Source organism: Rhinatrema bivittatum, chromosome 6 (assembly GCF_901001135.1).
Source record: "Rhinatrema bivittatum chromosome 6, aRhiBiv1.1, whole genome shotgun sequence".
NCBI classification, from domain to species: Eukaryota; Metazoa; Chordata; class Amphibia; order Gymnophiona; family Rhinatrematidae; genus Rhinatrema; species Rhinatrema bivittatum.
In genome coordinates, this window is record NC_042620.1 from 320,982,113 (window position 1) to 320,996,231 (window position 14,119).

Here is a 14,119-nt window from a genome sequence, read left to right on the forward strand (position 1 = left end):
TCTGGAGAAGAAGTCAATAAACTGTTATTAACTAGGTAGACTTAGGAATTACCCACTACTTATTACTGCATGCTAGCAGCATGGGCTCTATTTATTGTTTGGGTACTTGCCAGGTACCTGTGATCTGGATTGGCCACTGTTGGAAACAGGACAGTGGGCTTGCTGGACACTACAGTCTAAATCAGTATGGCATGTCATTAAATTTTAATCCAGCATGTAGGAGAAATATAAATCATACAGGATGAGAGAGCCAATGCATAACAGATATATTTAGCATGCTAAAAATCATAAGCCTAATGTAAAATGTTAATACTTCAAGAAATTTAGCAGAACGCAAATGTTTCCTTGAAAAGTTATATGCCACAGCAAAGTCATGCCCAGTTTTTACTGAGTGTGTTTCTGGTGTTGGTCTCCAATAGGGGTGAGCATTCATTTTCGACGTATTGGCAATCCATAACGTATATGTCCCTATTCGTTGTATTAATGAGGTCACGAAACGTATGGCGAACCCCCACGAATACAACGTATCTAATGAATAACCCCCCCACCCTACTGACCCCCCCAAGACTTACCAAAAGTCCCTGGTGGTCCAGCGGGGGTCCTGGAGCAATCTCCTGCACTCGGGCCGTCGGCTGCTGGTATTCAAAATGGCGCCGATAGCCTTTGCCCTCACTATGTCACAGGGGCTACCGGTGCCATTGGTCAGCCCCTGTCACATGATAGGAGCAATGGACGGCCAGCGCCATCTTGTGCTCCTACCATGTGACAGGAGCCAACCAATGGCACCGGTAGCCCCTGTGACATAGTAAGGGCAAAGGCTATCGGCGCCATTTTGAATACTGGCAGCCGACGGCCCGAGTGCATGAGATCGCTCCAGGACCCCCGCTGGACCACCAGGGACTTTTGGCAAGTCGTGGGGGGGGACTCCTGTGACATTGTGAGGGCAAAAGCTATCGGCGCCATTTTGAATACCGGCAGCAGCCAGCCCGAGTGCAGGAGATCGAGCCAGGACACCCACTGGACCATGGACTTTTGGTAAGTCTTGGAGGGGTCAGGAGGGTGGGGGGTTGTAGTTAATTAAATTTAAAGGGTTGGGATGGGGTTTTTTTTAGGAAACGAATACATACATAACTAATGAACGGATCAGGGGCCCTGAGAATGGATGCAATGGATTTGGCTTCCCACGAATACCAAATGGGACGAATCCATCCCTGCTGCACATCCCTAGTCTCCAACAATATTCTGAGCTTGAGCCTGGCATTAGACTACATTTGGTACACGCTAATTGTCAGGGAATTCTGGTAGACTTTAAGGCCATGATTTGGTGCCATGGCAGAAATTAAGAAGCGGGCCCAGCTAGTGCCATCAAGCAGCCTTGTCATGGGGGGGCTCCTTGTGGTGCTAAAGCCTCTAGGTAATAGCCCTGCTTGCTCCCCACTCTCCTCAAAACTGATCCTGAGTGCTTTATCTGTTGGTCTGTTGTTTACTGACTTGTGACAAACAAATGGAAGAAAGGCATGGGTGTGCCCAGCTGAACAGCAGGCAGGATGTGCCCCATCCAGTGGTAAAATGCCTGATGCAGAACAACAATTTGCTGCAGTGCCCACGTCCTGTTAACAATAACAGGAGCTGCATGTTTAATTCATCACGCCATCCACTGAGACTTTATTCCATGGCATCAAAATGAGCTCCCTACAGCCTTTCGTATATCAGCCAGTACAAATGCCAAGAAAACTACTGAATTATGTCTAGGGCTGATATAACACTGGGCCAACTCTTTTCATCCTACAGCCCAGAGGAATATTTTGGAATCTAGTAGCATAAAGGTCCTGATAGGGGACAATGAATTTTCTATTTTTTTTTTGGATCCTGCTCCGCTGGGTTTCCAGCTCAGTAGGCGGCAGCCTTCACACACAGATTCCTAGGTGTTTGTCCCCTATTTTATATCTCCTTTCCCCACATATGTACCTAGTCTGATCATTGCAGCGGCCACGCACCGGAGCTTCTTCCAGAATTCTCCAACTGTGAGCCCTAAATTCAACCAGTAGATCTTACCAGCAGCGTAACCAGAATTCAATTTTTGGAAGAGGGGGGGGGGCAAGGTTAACATGGGTAGGCAGTTGTCATACAAGTCTAGGCCCTACTATTTGTACTCTTAAGAATACATAATGCCTTAGAGTACATCTGCCAATGGATTTCTAAGTAGTTTCATCATGAGTGATGCTTTCAAATATTTTAATTCTATTATTTCAAGCACTTACCAACATTAAAAATACCTTATTAATCTATATTAATTTATTTTATATTTATTGCAGTTTATAAATACACATCATGTAAAACGTAACAGATATTTAACAGAAACATCAGATCCAATCACGTTATAAAACAAATATCAATGTACTCGTTTATGAATCCTCTTTCCAAAAATGCAGAGAATATCATAACAATAAAACAATTATCATAATCATCATCATAAGATTTGCAACAGGTGCAGAACTAAGACATACAAAAAAAAAATATTCAAATGCTGGTGTCACCTCAGAGACAGCAAAACAAACCCTCTCCAATGCCAAACACTTTGGGGTAGATTTGCTGGCCTATGATGTCTACCAGCACAGCCTTGATCTGAGGGGACAGTAAGGGGAGGGGGGGACGACACACTGCTTGTTTTGTTATCAGTATTAGCGTTGGTATTGCACAGTTGCCATTGATGGTTGTTATGTGTTGGTACGATTATCATGTGCACCCTCTCTTCATTAGTGTTAAAATGACTAAATAAAGTTATTAAAAAAAAACAAAAAGAAAAACAAGCTGCGCGAGCGAGTCCATGTGTGTGCGCTACCCGGCGCGCTCACACATGGACCTGTGATTTTATAACATGCACGCGCATGTTATAAAATCGGGGGTCAGCGCGCACAAGGGGGTGCACAATTGTGCACCTTGCGTGCGCCGAACCGCACTGCCTTCCCCCGTTCCCTCCCCCCTAGCCTGCCCTTCCCAACCCTTCCCCTAACCTTTCCCCCCCCTTGCCCTACTCTAACCCCCCCCCCTGACTTTTATCTTACTTTTTGCGCCTGCTGGCAGCCTGCTGGCACACAATCCTCCAACACAACGGTAATGGCCGCTGTGTCGGGGGCCTCTGGCCCCGCCCACGCCATGCTCCCGGACCAGGCCTTTTTGCAAGCCTCGGGACTTACATGCGTCCCAGGGATTTATGCACATCACCGGGACTTTTGAAAATAGGCCCGGCGCGCGTAACCTTTTTAAAATCCCTACAAAAAAAACAAAATAAAACACCTAGAACCTTTCTATGCCATACCATAACAGCAGGACTCAAACAGAAGCAACCTTATCTACAAAAAGGCCACGAAGGCAAACATTACACCAAGCCCTAGAACACTAATACACTTCGTAGTGGGCATACAGAACAAGCTGAACTGCTATAAATCCCTACTGGGAAACTACACACTAGGCAAAATACTGCACTTCTGTCACACATGTGCAACACAGACAGAGCCTTGCCTAATATAGAATAAGGGACATACAGACAAAACTGAAATGGAAAGCCTGAGAAATCAGCCTCAGTCTCTGTGAACACTGGAATACTGAAGAAACAGCTAAATACAAATATATAAGAAATGCACATTCTCAAATATAGCATATTCCAGTTGCTGAAAATCAAAATATATTTTATTCTTTGTTGTCTGATCTTATTTTTCTAATCAGTTAGTCCCATTCTCTTTGTTCCCCTTGTCTGTCTTTTCCTAATTCCTTTTTCAGGATCTCTTTTATTCTTTCTGTTTATTCTCTCTCCTCTTGTCTTCTTTCCTTCCTCCTTCATACACACACAGATTCTCTCTCACATGCACTCTCTGAAACACATGCTTTCTCTCACACAGGCTCCCACTCTCATATGCTCTCTCTCTCACATGCAGGCTCTCATTCACAAATTCCCACTCCCACACACACACAGGCTCATGCTCTCACAGGCAGGCTCACAGACACACAGAAGCTCTCTTACATTCTCTCTCTCACACAGGTTCACATTCCCACACAAACACACAGGCTCTCACATGCAGGCTCATACCCACACACAGACACACACACACACACAGACACACATACACAGAGGCTTTCACTCACTGTCCTTCACATGCTGGCTCCCACTTCCACACACATACTCTCCCTCACACATACACTCAGCTTCTCCAATCCCATGTTCTCTCACACACACACACACTTCCTGGCAGGCTCCCAGTCACTCCAACACCCCCCTCCCCCAGGTAGATCCCAGTCACACCAACACCCCCATCCCCAGGCAGGCTCTCACACACACACACACACACACACACACGGCAGGCTCCCATTCGCTCAAAAACACATCCAGACAGGCAGTCTCCCATGAGGAGCAGAACGGGGAGCCCGTTCTGCTGCTGCTCCTTCTCATTTGCCAGCCCCTGCATTATTCAAAACTCTTACAGCTATATTTTCTCTTTGCTGATCTATGCATCGCCACAAGTGTTTTCAATGCAGTAGAGCCGGCACATGATGAGGAGGAGGAGCAAGCAAATGGGCTTTCTCCGGTCAGGTTTCTCTTCTCGGCCGCCAATGGGATGTGATCCACCAGAGGCCTCCCGAGCCTCATTCTGTTTCCGGCCGCCAGTGGAATGGGAGCCACCGCTGGCCTCCCAGACTGCCTTCCCTCTTTGGCCACTGCTTCTCAGGCTGCCGGGCTAAGTGAGCGGGCCTGAGGTCAGAGTGGGTAGGCCATGTCCCATCCAGGCCCACCCATGGCTTCGCCACTGGATCTTACCCTTGAACGATGACCATGATCCTACTCTCCTCCCCCCCCCCCCACCCCCATCGGTGACTGTGAAGGCTTCCTCTGCAGCTTCAGGAGGTGGAAGACCCGACTGGCAGATTGAACCGGGGTGGGATCTTCTGTATGGCCACAGACAGCACCACCACTGAAGCCATTAGGACCCAAAGGCAAATTGCTCCTGGAAGGCAAATCCCCTTCAAAAATTGCCTTTCCAATGAGTTGTCCGTGTTGGTGCCCTGTGAAGTTGTTACTTGAAAACTCTTATCCAATGCCACTCTCCCACTGACAAAAATGGTAATTTCAGGCCTAGGAGCTGAGGCCTAGAGTTCATTAAAGTCAATTTCTGGAAACAATATTTATATCATCTGCCAACCGCCATATCCACGTCTCATAACAAAAATACCTGTTTGGAGATTACCAGCCATCCAATTTACAGCATATAATACTCTGTTTCTTTTTGATTTAAACAGAGCACAGGACTATTATACTGTAAAATGACTTTTTTTTTATTGATGTATCCAGGAAACAAAAAAAAAAATCTGTTCCTAGGTACTAATGATCACATGGACTACTGGGAGAGAAGCTGGAGGAATTTCATAGCTAAAAAGTAGCAATGCTCTTTTGGTTTATGTACAGCTCTACCCTGGAAAGTACTCAGAGTTAAACATGTTCAGTGATCAGTATTAGAAAGCTTCATTGTTCTGGAAAAATACCATTCTTCCTCCGTGATTAGCACAACGCGCAATATGCATTTCAAAGTTTCTATTTGCTTCACTACATTTCTTTATCTCTGGTTGTTTTTCTGTGCAGAGCTGTCATATGTCATATCTTTCTTTCTATCTATCTATAGAGATTGATAGATAATATACACATAAACAGTGAGTGCTGTATAATTTTTCTTAGCTATGACTGATCTGCTGGTGGCTCTGGAGACAGTTTGCTCAGCTTAGGTTCGGGATACACATTTGTCTTGTAGAAGGCCCAGCGGCATCCAAATGATTCCATTTGTATTTGATGCTGGCACCTTCCTTTCATTTCCTTGACTTCATTTGTCTCTGTTTTATTCTTTTATTCTGTCCAAGCTGGCCTTGTCTGAAACCATAAACATTCCTGCTGTTTGCTTTAGTATGCCCTACTGGCTCCGATTCGAGGCCTATATAGTATACTGTGCTCGCTGCTAAATAGCAGCACTTTCTAACGTCGCTATCAGTTACTGTTCTCTGCCTCCCTTACATGCTTTTGATGTTCATAATTCAAAGAAGCCACAATGGTCTACAGTATTAGTTTCTATTTGCCTCCACCGACTGTGCCCTTTAAGTCTAGATTTTGCCAACTCGTACAGATAAAAGCATAAATGCACAGTACAAAATTAATCCAAATTAATTTTGTACTGTGCATTTATGTACTGTGCATCTCGCCATCAACATATCCAACACAGCAGCTGTACCTCATCTCCTTGTATATAATTTAGTCTCTGCTAAACTACCTTTATTTCCTCTGATCCCAGTTCAATAGCCCTTGTTAATTGTAACTGCTTTCTTCGACACGTTACTTCTGTTTTGATGTATTTATTGCACCCCTGTTTATTTGTAAACCAGCATGATGTGATCGTTTCATGAATGCCGGTATATAAAAACCTTAAATAAATAAAAAATAAATAAATGTACTGAATCAAAATTTCAAGATGTATTTCCGTCTTTGAAGACATAAATCCCTCACAATCCATAGAAAAAACAAGTTTGACTTTATTTTGATCACCCACTACTTCCTATCAGCTACGGAGCATCCTTTATTAATTGAGAGTGTGGAACAGACTTCCAGTAGAGGATCTAGGCAGAATTCAAGCATACACCGGTTAGTTTAGACACAAAGAGACCTTAGTGGCAGGAAGAAGGAAAGAGAACACCACTCATAGAGTAAGATCTATGAGTGTAGATCAAGGGGTCCTTTGCAGCTGACATCTTTCAGGTTTATATTTCTATGTTTCTTCCTTTGTGTTACGGTGGCTTCACACCCTTACCAAACCTTTTCCCTGCTTTCATCTGCTGGGAGATGTTTTGCTTTTTTGGATCCTCCCCAGGTGTTGGCCATTCTCCTCTGTTTTGGCATTGGTTATGCTCCCCACATATAAACTGTGCTGAGCGTGCTCAGATTGTGTTTGAGTGGAAGCCTGGAATTTTGTTTGCTGGTGATTCCAGTTGGGCCCCATGGCCTGAAGAAGGGGACAGATATCAGGGAGCAATCCTACTGCTGTCCCCTCACAGACCAGAAAGGGGTTTTCCCTGTGTGGAGAGGAAAGAGTTTTTTGGATTTTGTGAGTTTGTTTTTCCATGACCTGCCCAACCCAGAAGGAAATCCTCTTTTTGCAAGGAGTAGGATTTGAGACTGACCGTCTCTCTAGCAGTCACGTAGGCTGGCAGTGCTCTGGAGAGATTTTTTTGGCAGAAAAAGTGTTGGGTTTTTCCTGGGGTTTTTTTTTCCAGGGGAGGACTTGTTTTTGCCTTCACCTTCCTACTCCCCGTTTTTCAGACACTACCTTCCTTTTTCAACTGTTGGGGAAAAGTACATGGATTCAAGTTGGAAGATGGACAAAGAGACTGATCTCGGGAGTCATCATTCTTTTGTTTTATAATGATGATTTTTGCTGTCCTTGCGTGGATATTGCTCTTTAAGTTGCAAAAAACAATTTTTCTTTTGAACACCACTCCCAGTCTACTGCATGGTTTTTTGTTCTTTTATCTCTTACTTAAGACCTGCTTGATGAAAACAGCCTAAGTGAGTACCATTCGGGCAAGGTGAGGAGTAAGATACCCCACCCCCTCCCCATCATTGTGCGCCCCGGAGATTCAGATCCTCCTCCCCATCGGTGGAAGCCCGGTGCCAGAAGTGAGATGCATGAGCCAAAGATTAGTGGACTGGAACACTGAGAAAGGCCTTGGGCATTGCTGTATCCTTTGGATTAGGTGTTCTGAAACCAAGAGGGGGTTACAATTGAAATCCATTATACTGTGGAACTCAAACGTATACCACAGTGAGTCCTGAGAAAATATAAAGCAGTATAAAGCCTATGAGGCTTTAAAAAGTTTTGGTGGCAGAAATATCGAGTTTCTATTTATGTTTTATTGTTTTGTTTTACTAATTTATTTTATGGTGTTATACTTGTTTTGTAGTATTGGTTATTGTACTATGTCATTTCATTTTTAAGTGTAAAATTGTAAACTGCCTAGAATTTCAGATGGGCAGTCTATACATTTTAAATAAATAAAGATATATCACAAAGATCTAAAATATAGGAGGCAAGATACAATATATCATAAGGATATATTGCAGGAGGCAAGAGGAGAGGAGGTAAAGCCTGCACTGAAGCTTTCTGTGATCTTGCCTAAGTCACTTTACCTTCTTTTCTTGCAATCCACCTATTTGATATTAAAAAAGAACACAAATGTATTCCTTTCCCTCTCTCTTCCTTTACATTCGTTTGAAAGAAAATGGGAAATATTAACAACATTACCTGTTTCATTTTTAAAATAAAATGAAAGAAAAACAGATGCAAATTTGTTTGTTTATTGTTTCATTAAAAAACAAACAAACTGGAAACCCAGTCAGGGCCCCCTGCTTCTCCTCAGGTTGCCACAGAAAAGCCCAAACCCCCAGCTCGATGCCATCCTCCAGACCCATCCATGCCAATTTCACCCCATCCACAGGTCTTCAATGGACAGGAGTGATCCTCAGTTGCTCCTGCCGCTGCTGGCTTTCAAAATGGCCACCAAGTAACCCAAAATCTGCCGTCGAGCATAATGGCGCCAGCCTCAAGACGACCAGTATCCATTTTGGAGACCAGCAGTTGTGAGGTAGAGGTAACCGGGGATTGCTCCAGCCCATTGAAGACCCACAAATGAGGTTGGATGTGAACTGGAGGGTCTGGGAAGGCTCGGGAAGCTGGCATTGGGCCCACCGGGGGAAGAGGGCTTTTATTTTTAAAACTATGGCAATTGGGGGGGGGGGGGGACCTTGGACCCACAGTTTTTCTTTTCTTTTGACTGTTCTTTTACATTTTAAATAAACAAAACATAAAAAGCGACAAAAAGCAAAAGGAAAATGAAAAACAAAACAATATTGAGAGCTTGACAGCTCCCCTACTTTTCAGGTATTTCTAGAACGCTGATACTGCAGAGGACTCAAATCATGGTCTGTATCTGCTGCTCTTACTTCAGAAGGATGCCCCCTTGCTGCTGAGTGGATACCATTTCTCCTCTGCTGTGCTGCCTCTCTAATGTGCTACCAGTCTCTACCGTCATGCACACTCCTCATTCCAATGCGTTTCTAATGCCATGGTTCACATATGTAGGCGTTTCATGGGTCACTTTGCTCTTTTGTTCTAATTCATTTTCTATGTTTCACATTTGCACAGTACTTGCAGTGCAATACACGTGTCATGCACACAGTATTGGGTGCCATGCACACAGTATTGGGTGCCAATCACACTGTACTGTATCCATGCACACTGTATTGGCTGCCATGCAGTGTACTGGGTGCAGGCTTTTGAAATTTTCCACAGGGATCCCCGTAATGCTGTCCTCCAAAGCCTCACTCATTTATCTATTGCACCCTCAAAAATACTTCAGTGATCTAAAACATCCCATAATCTTTGTTTACTGTCCTAGTACTTTAAACAATCATTTACATACTGTACCTAAATCACGGTTTCATAAGGCGTTTGTAAAAGTAAATTTATGTTTTGCTTTCTTTTGAGTGCCAGCTCCCTAACCTTACTCTTCCATTCTTCATTTTAGCACCATTATGGATGATCATCAAATGTGCTGGGTGAAAGGGAAGATATTAAACTGATTATAAAAACACTCAAACCTTATATACTTGTCCATACGTCCCATTTCCAACAACTTCCACCAACTCAAATATTCCTGCTGGTTCCTGTGAACAACATGATAAAGAGACCGTTAGTCATGGAAAAGGTAAGAGACAGTTCACTTAACAGGGAGGGATCAGAACAAGGCTTTGATTATCATGATATCCAACTAGGGACACAATACATCTCTCTCTACGTATATCATGCTATGTTTGAGTGTCGGTCACTCTATCAGATGTGCTCAAAACACCATATTTGCACTGACTTTACAGCCCATCTATTGATTGATTTAATTTCCTTAGGATCTACTCTCTCATCACAACTTCCTTAACAAACTACTGAATATGAAATATAATAAAAATGATTCTGACATGGGACACATGAAAGGTCATTTTCTATGCGCTTCACAGGGGTAAAATTGTCTTAACGTTCTGAACACAGCCCAATCTCAGTGTGCAAACTTGGGTGGAGAAGCCCATGTACTTTCTACCCACTGAGTGAAGTGTGTGCACAATCTCACAGGATGTGTACGTATGTCTGCTGGGGCAAAGTATGTGTGCTGTGTTGTAGCATGTATGCTTTCAACTGCTGAGGAAAGGTATGTTTCTGGGAGGGGGGGGGGAGGAGGGCAGGAGGAAGTCAAGGGAGTGAGTGTGCACATGCAGAAATGTCTTTTTATTCTGTCATTTTTGCTCAGTCCTGTGAGGGAGTCTATATGAAACTCCCTCAGACTACCTTAAGGGACCGGCACGTCTTGCCCTGTCCTCCTTAAGATCCAGACCCACAGGGAATCCTGGGTAAAGTAAGGAGCCCCTCAGCAGTTTATGAGAACTCAGTGCCTGGAAGGGTTAAGGAAGTCAGGGGTGGGGGCAGCAGGCAGAGACCGACCATATTCCAAAACCAGTTATGTTTAAGGAATGTGCGTTACCTGAAGTTAAGGTCAGCTGCACAGACTGTTTTGATTTTGATTTTCCATTGTAAATAAACTGCACCTAAGGAGCGGCCAGAATCTGCCTCCTTATTTCTCTGGCTGTTTCAGAGCCACTATCGCCCTAGTTACCACAGGTCCTTACACTAATAGAATAGAATATTATCAAATTTATCTGATGATTACAAGGTAGCAAAACAGTGTGACAGAACCAAAAAACGCTGTGGTGCACAGGGAGAGGTTTCACCAGCAGAAGAAAAAAGGAGGTGATATAGTCTCTACTGATGTCATGGGGGGGACACCTCATATAGAGTATTTTATCAAATTCTGTAGCTGTACCTTCAAAAGGACAGCGAGAGTATAGATGCTCCAGAAAAGGGCTAACAAATGGTGCAGGGTCTGCATCATAAGGCCTCTAATTATGCACACCTAGAAGATAGGAGGGAGAGGGGGCTTATACTAGAGACAGTCAAATATCTCAAGCATATACATAATGCAGAAAAAAGGAAGCATTTTCTTGTTGAAAAGGACACTGTAGAACAAGAGGTCCTGATATGAGGCTAAAATGGGGGTAGACAGAAGTAAAATAATATTGCATCACAGAAAGGGTGATAATTAGGGAGCAATTAAAAAAAACAGCTGAGCAGATAAGAACTGGGTTATTCACCTGGGTATCTTTAGGCAGATATTAAACCAAACAAAAGTGGCTGATTTTTGGACTGAATGTCTATCTAAATCTAGCCAGACAAAATGTAACTGCTACGATTCAGGGATTCAGTGGCAGGGATCAAGTGGTTACATTTAGCCAGTTAGCACTGAAAATCAGAGTTAACCAACTCAATGAGAATACCTGCCCCAGCAAAGACTCTGGCCCACCCTTTTTCTGACCAGCTACATTTGTGCATTTTATCTTCATAAATTTAGCTGGCTGGGGGGTGGGGTGGGGAATATTTGACTAGGTATTTATTTTTATTTTATTTAATTTGATTTATATTCCGCTTTTCACACTTTTTCAGCGCTTCAAAGTGGATTATATTCAGGTACTGTAGCTATTTATCTGGCCAACTTCCAAAGTCACCTGGTATAGAGACAAAAAATAGTTTACAAAATCAAGAAACATAGCGGATGCTTGGATATGAAGACACCACAGTAAACCTAGTAAACGATGGCAGATATAGGTCAAATTGGCCAATCTAGGGGTGGCCACCTCTTGTCCTCAAGAGCCATAAACAGGCCTGGTTTTCAGGAGCGAGATTTGCATGCACTACCTTCATTGTATGCAAATCCATCTCATGCATATTCATTGAAGATATCCCAAAACAGGCCTGTTTGTGTCTTTTTGAGGACTGGAGCTGGCTACCCCTGGCCTATCCAGTTGGCCCAGTTAACATTTGTTCACTTGGATAGATATCCATATAAATTTCCATAAGCAATAGCAACTACCCCCTTTTCCATGCCTTTTACCTGACCTCTCAACCTTTTTCCCACCATTGCACTCCAAATCTATCCAAAGCATGGCCAAAATCCAATAGCATGATCGCCACCACCTCCACTGGTAGGCCATGTCAGGTTTTGTCATCTTCAACTTTGTCTCTTACAAGATTGACTGAAGCTAACACCCAGGCGCTCTTCTATGCCTTATTACCAACTTTTCTAATAAAATACAGAGCCACTAAGGTTACTGAGGCTGTTGCTAAAAATATTTGGCCTCCCCATACTCAGTGAAGTTAGGTTTTTAACCATGGCCCCTCCATGCAGGCCATCACAACCTTCTCAGAAAACCAATGCTCTTGTATCTCTGCTGTTCAGAGTTGTAATCGCTGCTCTTTGCAGGTTATGCAAATGCTTTCTTGGAGGCCTGATGCTCTTGTACCGCTTCTGTTTAGGGTTGTAACTGCCCTTTACACGCCGAGAAGGTAAATCCTGAAGGTGTCCCTGAGCTTAGCCCAAATTGGCAACACTGCCAACCTTGCCCCTGAACGGCTGTCCCTTCCGGCTCCATGCAGCTCCCAGTAACTAATTCTCACATTGTCCTTTTGAGACTGTGAGGACAGCACAGGGCTCAAGCACAATGTGGCTCAAATCTCTGAGAAGTAGGCAGTGCTGAAAGGGAATGAGGGGTGGAGCTCATCGTGCACATTGAGAGAAGGTGATGGTGGATGGGGTGGGGGTGGTTGGGGGTGGTTATGAAAACCTTTGGGAGGGCTGCTGGCCTGGTTGAGACTGACTGGGGGATGTCTGAGGCTAGGATGAAGGCAATGGAGGGGGATGATAGAACCTGATTGGGGGTGGATACTAGGGATGATTGAAAATTGGGGGCACCAAAGGAAAGTGGCTAATGCTGGGGGGAGCTTATTTAGAGGGTTGGGGAGGGACTAGACCCCCCCCCCCCTCCACCCTTAGGCAGGATCAGTGCAAAATTATTAGGCAATTTAGGTGAATCTTCAGTCTTGTGCACGCTGCCCCTCCCCATTAACTTTCAGGCCTGTAATCCCCTGAGATTTTGATAATTAATCTCAACAATCATGATGAGCCCAACACCACCTCCTCCCAGAACAACCCTGTAAAAACACATAATTTGACACAGGAAGGCTAATTTTTAAAAGTTATTTATGTGGGTCAACACCAATTTATCAGTTGCGCCTGTCGGTCGCAGACGGCTGCGACCTTTGCTGCTCACCTCATTTTGCCCAGTTGCCTCGATTCTGGCTAAGATGGCCGTCTTTGCCTCTGCATGCTGACCTCCTTGGCGTTCCTGGAACGGCGAGGGCGATCCTGGTCGCCACCTTGAACCCGGAGTGACCTAGGGAACGCGCTCGTGCACGCCAGCCTCCTTCTTGCGCATGTCATGGCGGGAACCTCGGGGGCATCCCATCCGCATGACATCACTGCCTACGTGTATTTAAGCTAACCGGACTTTCCTACTTATGAGTTAGCAAGGATTTCATCTTGCTATTCCTTTCTCTGAGACGCTTCACATCACTGTTCCAATGTTCCTGCCTGAGTGGCTCAGGTACCCATTCCTCGGGGGCCTTGCTGCACTCAGGGCTATCCGCTCCTCGGAAAGCCTCTCCTACCTGTCTCACCTTCTTCAGCTAAGTGGGTTCTCCTGCACCGGATCTCCACTGCTGCTGAACGTTTTCTCTACTGCATTGTGAGTACAAGACCTACTCTTCAGTTCTTCATCTATCCTGCTGTGTGGGATCCTCGGGTTACCCCGCTCTGCGGACCACTACGGGACCACGCTGTCTTGTGCCAATTGCCAACACCTACCTCTGGCTTACCCCATGCTGCGGACCACTACCAGAGCTACAAGAGCCTAGTGGTTAGAGCAGTGGGCTATGAACCAGGAGCCCAGGCTTTGAGTTCCGCTGTTGCTCCTTTCAACCTTGGGCAAGTCACTTTACCCTCCATTGCCTCAGGTACAAACTTAGATTGTAAGCCCTCTGGGGATAGGAAAATACCTACAGTACCTGAATGTAATCCACTTTGAAGCGCTCTG

General features: G+C 44.6%; 1 protein-coding gene across 3 annotated transcripts in view; it reads right to left on the reverse strand.

Annotated features, from left to right (window-relative positions):
- Positions 1–14,119, reverse strand: part of NRK (Nik related kinase) — a 254,536-nt gene that overhangs the window by 225,779 nt on the left and 14,638 nt on the right. For all 3 annotated transcript variants that reach the window (XM_029607581.1, XM_029607578.1, XM_029607580.1), the window contains exon 2: positions 9,689–9,754. In XM_029607581.1, coding sequence (XP_029463441.1) covers positions 9,689–9,754 — 66 coding nt within the window. The remainder of the gene's footprint in view (positions 1–9,688; positions 9,755–14,119) is intronic.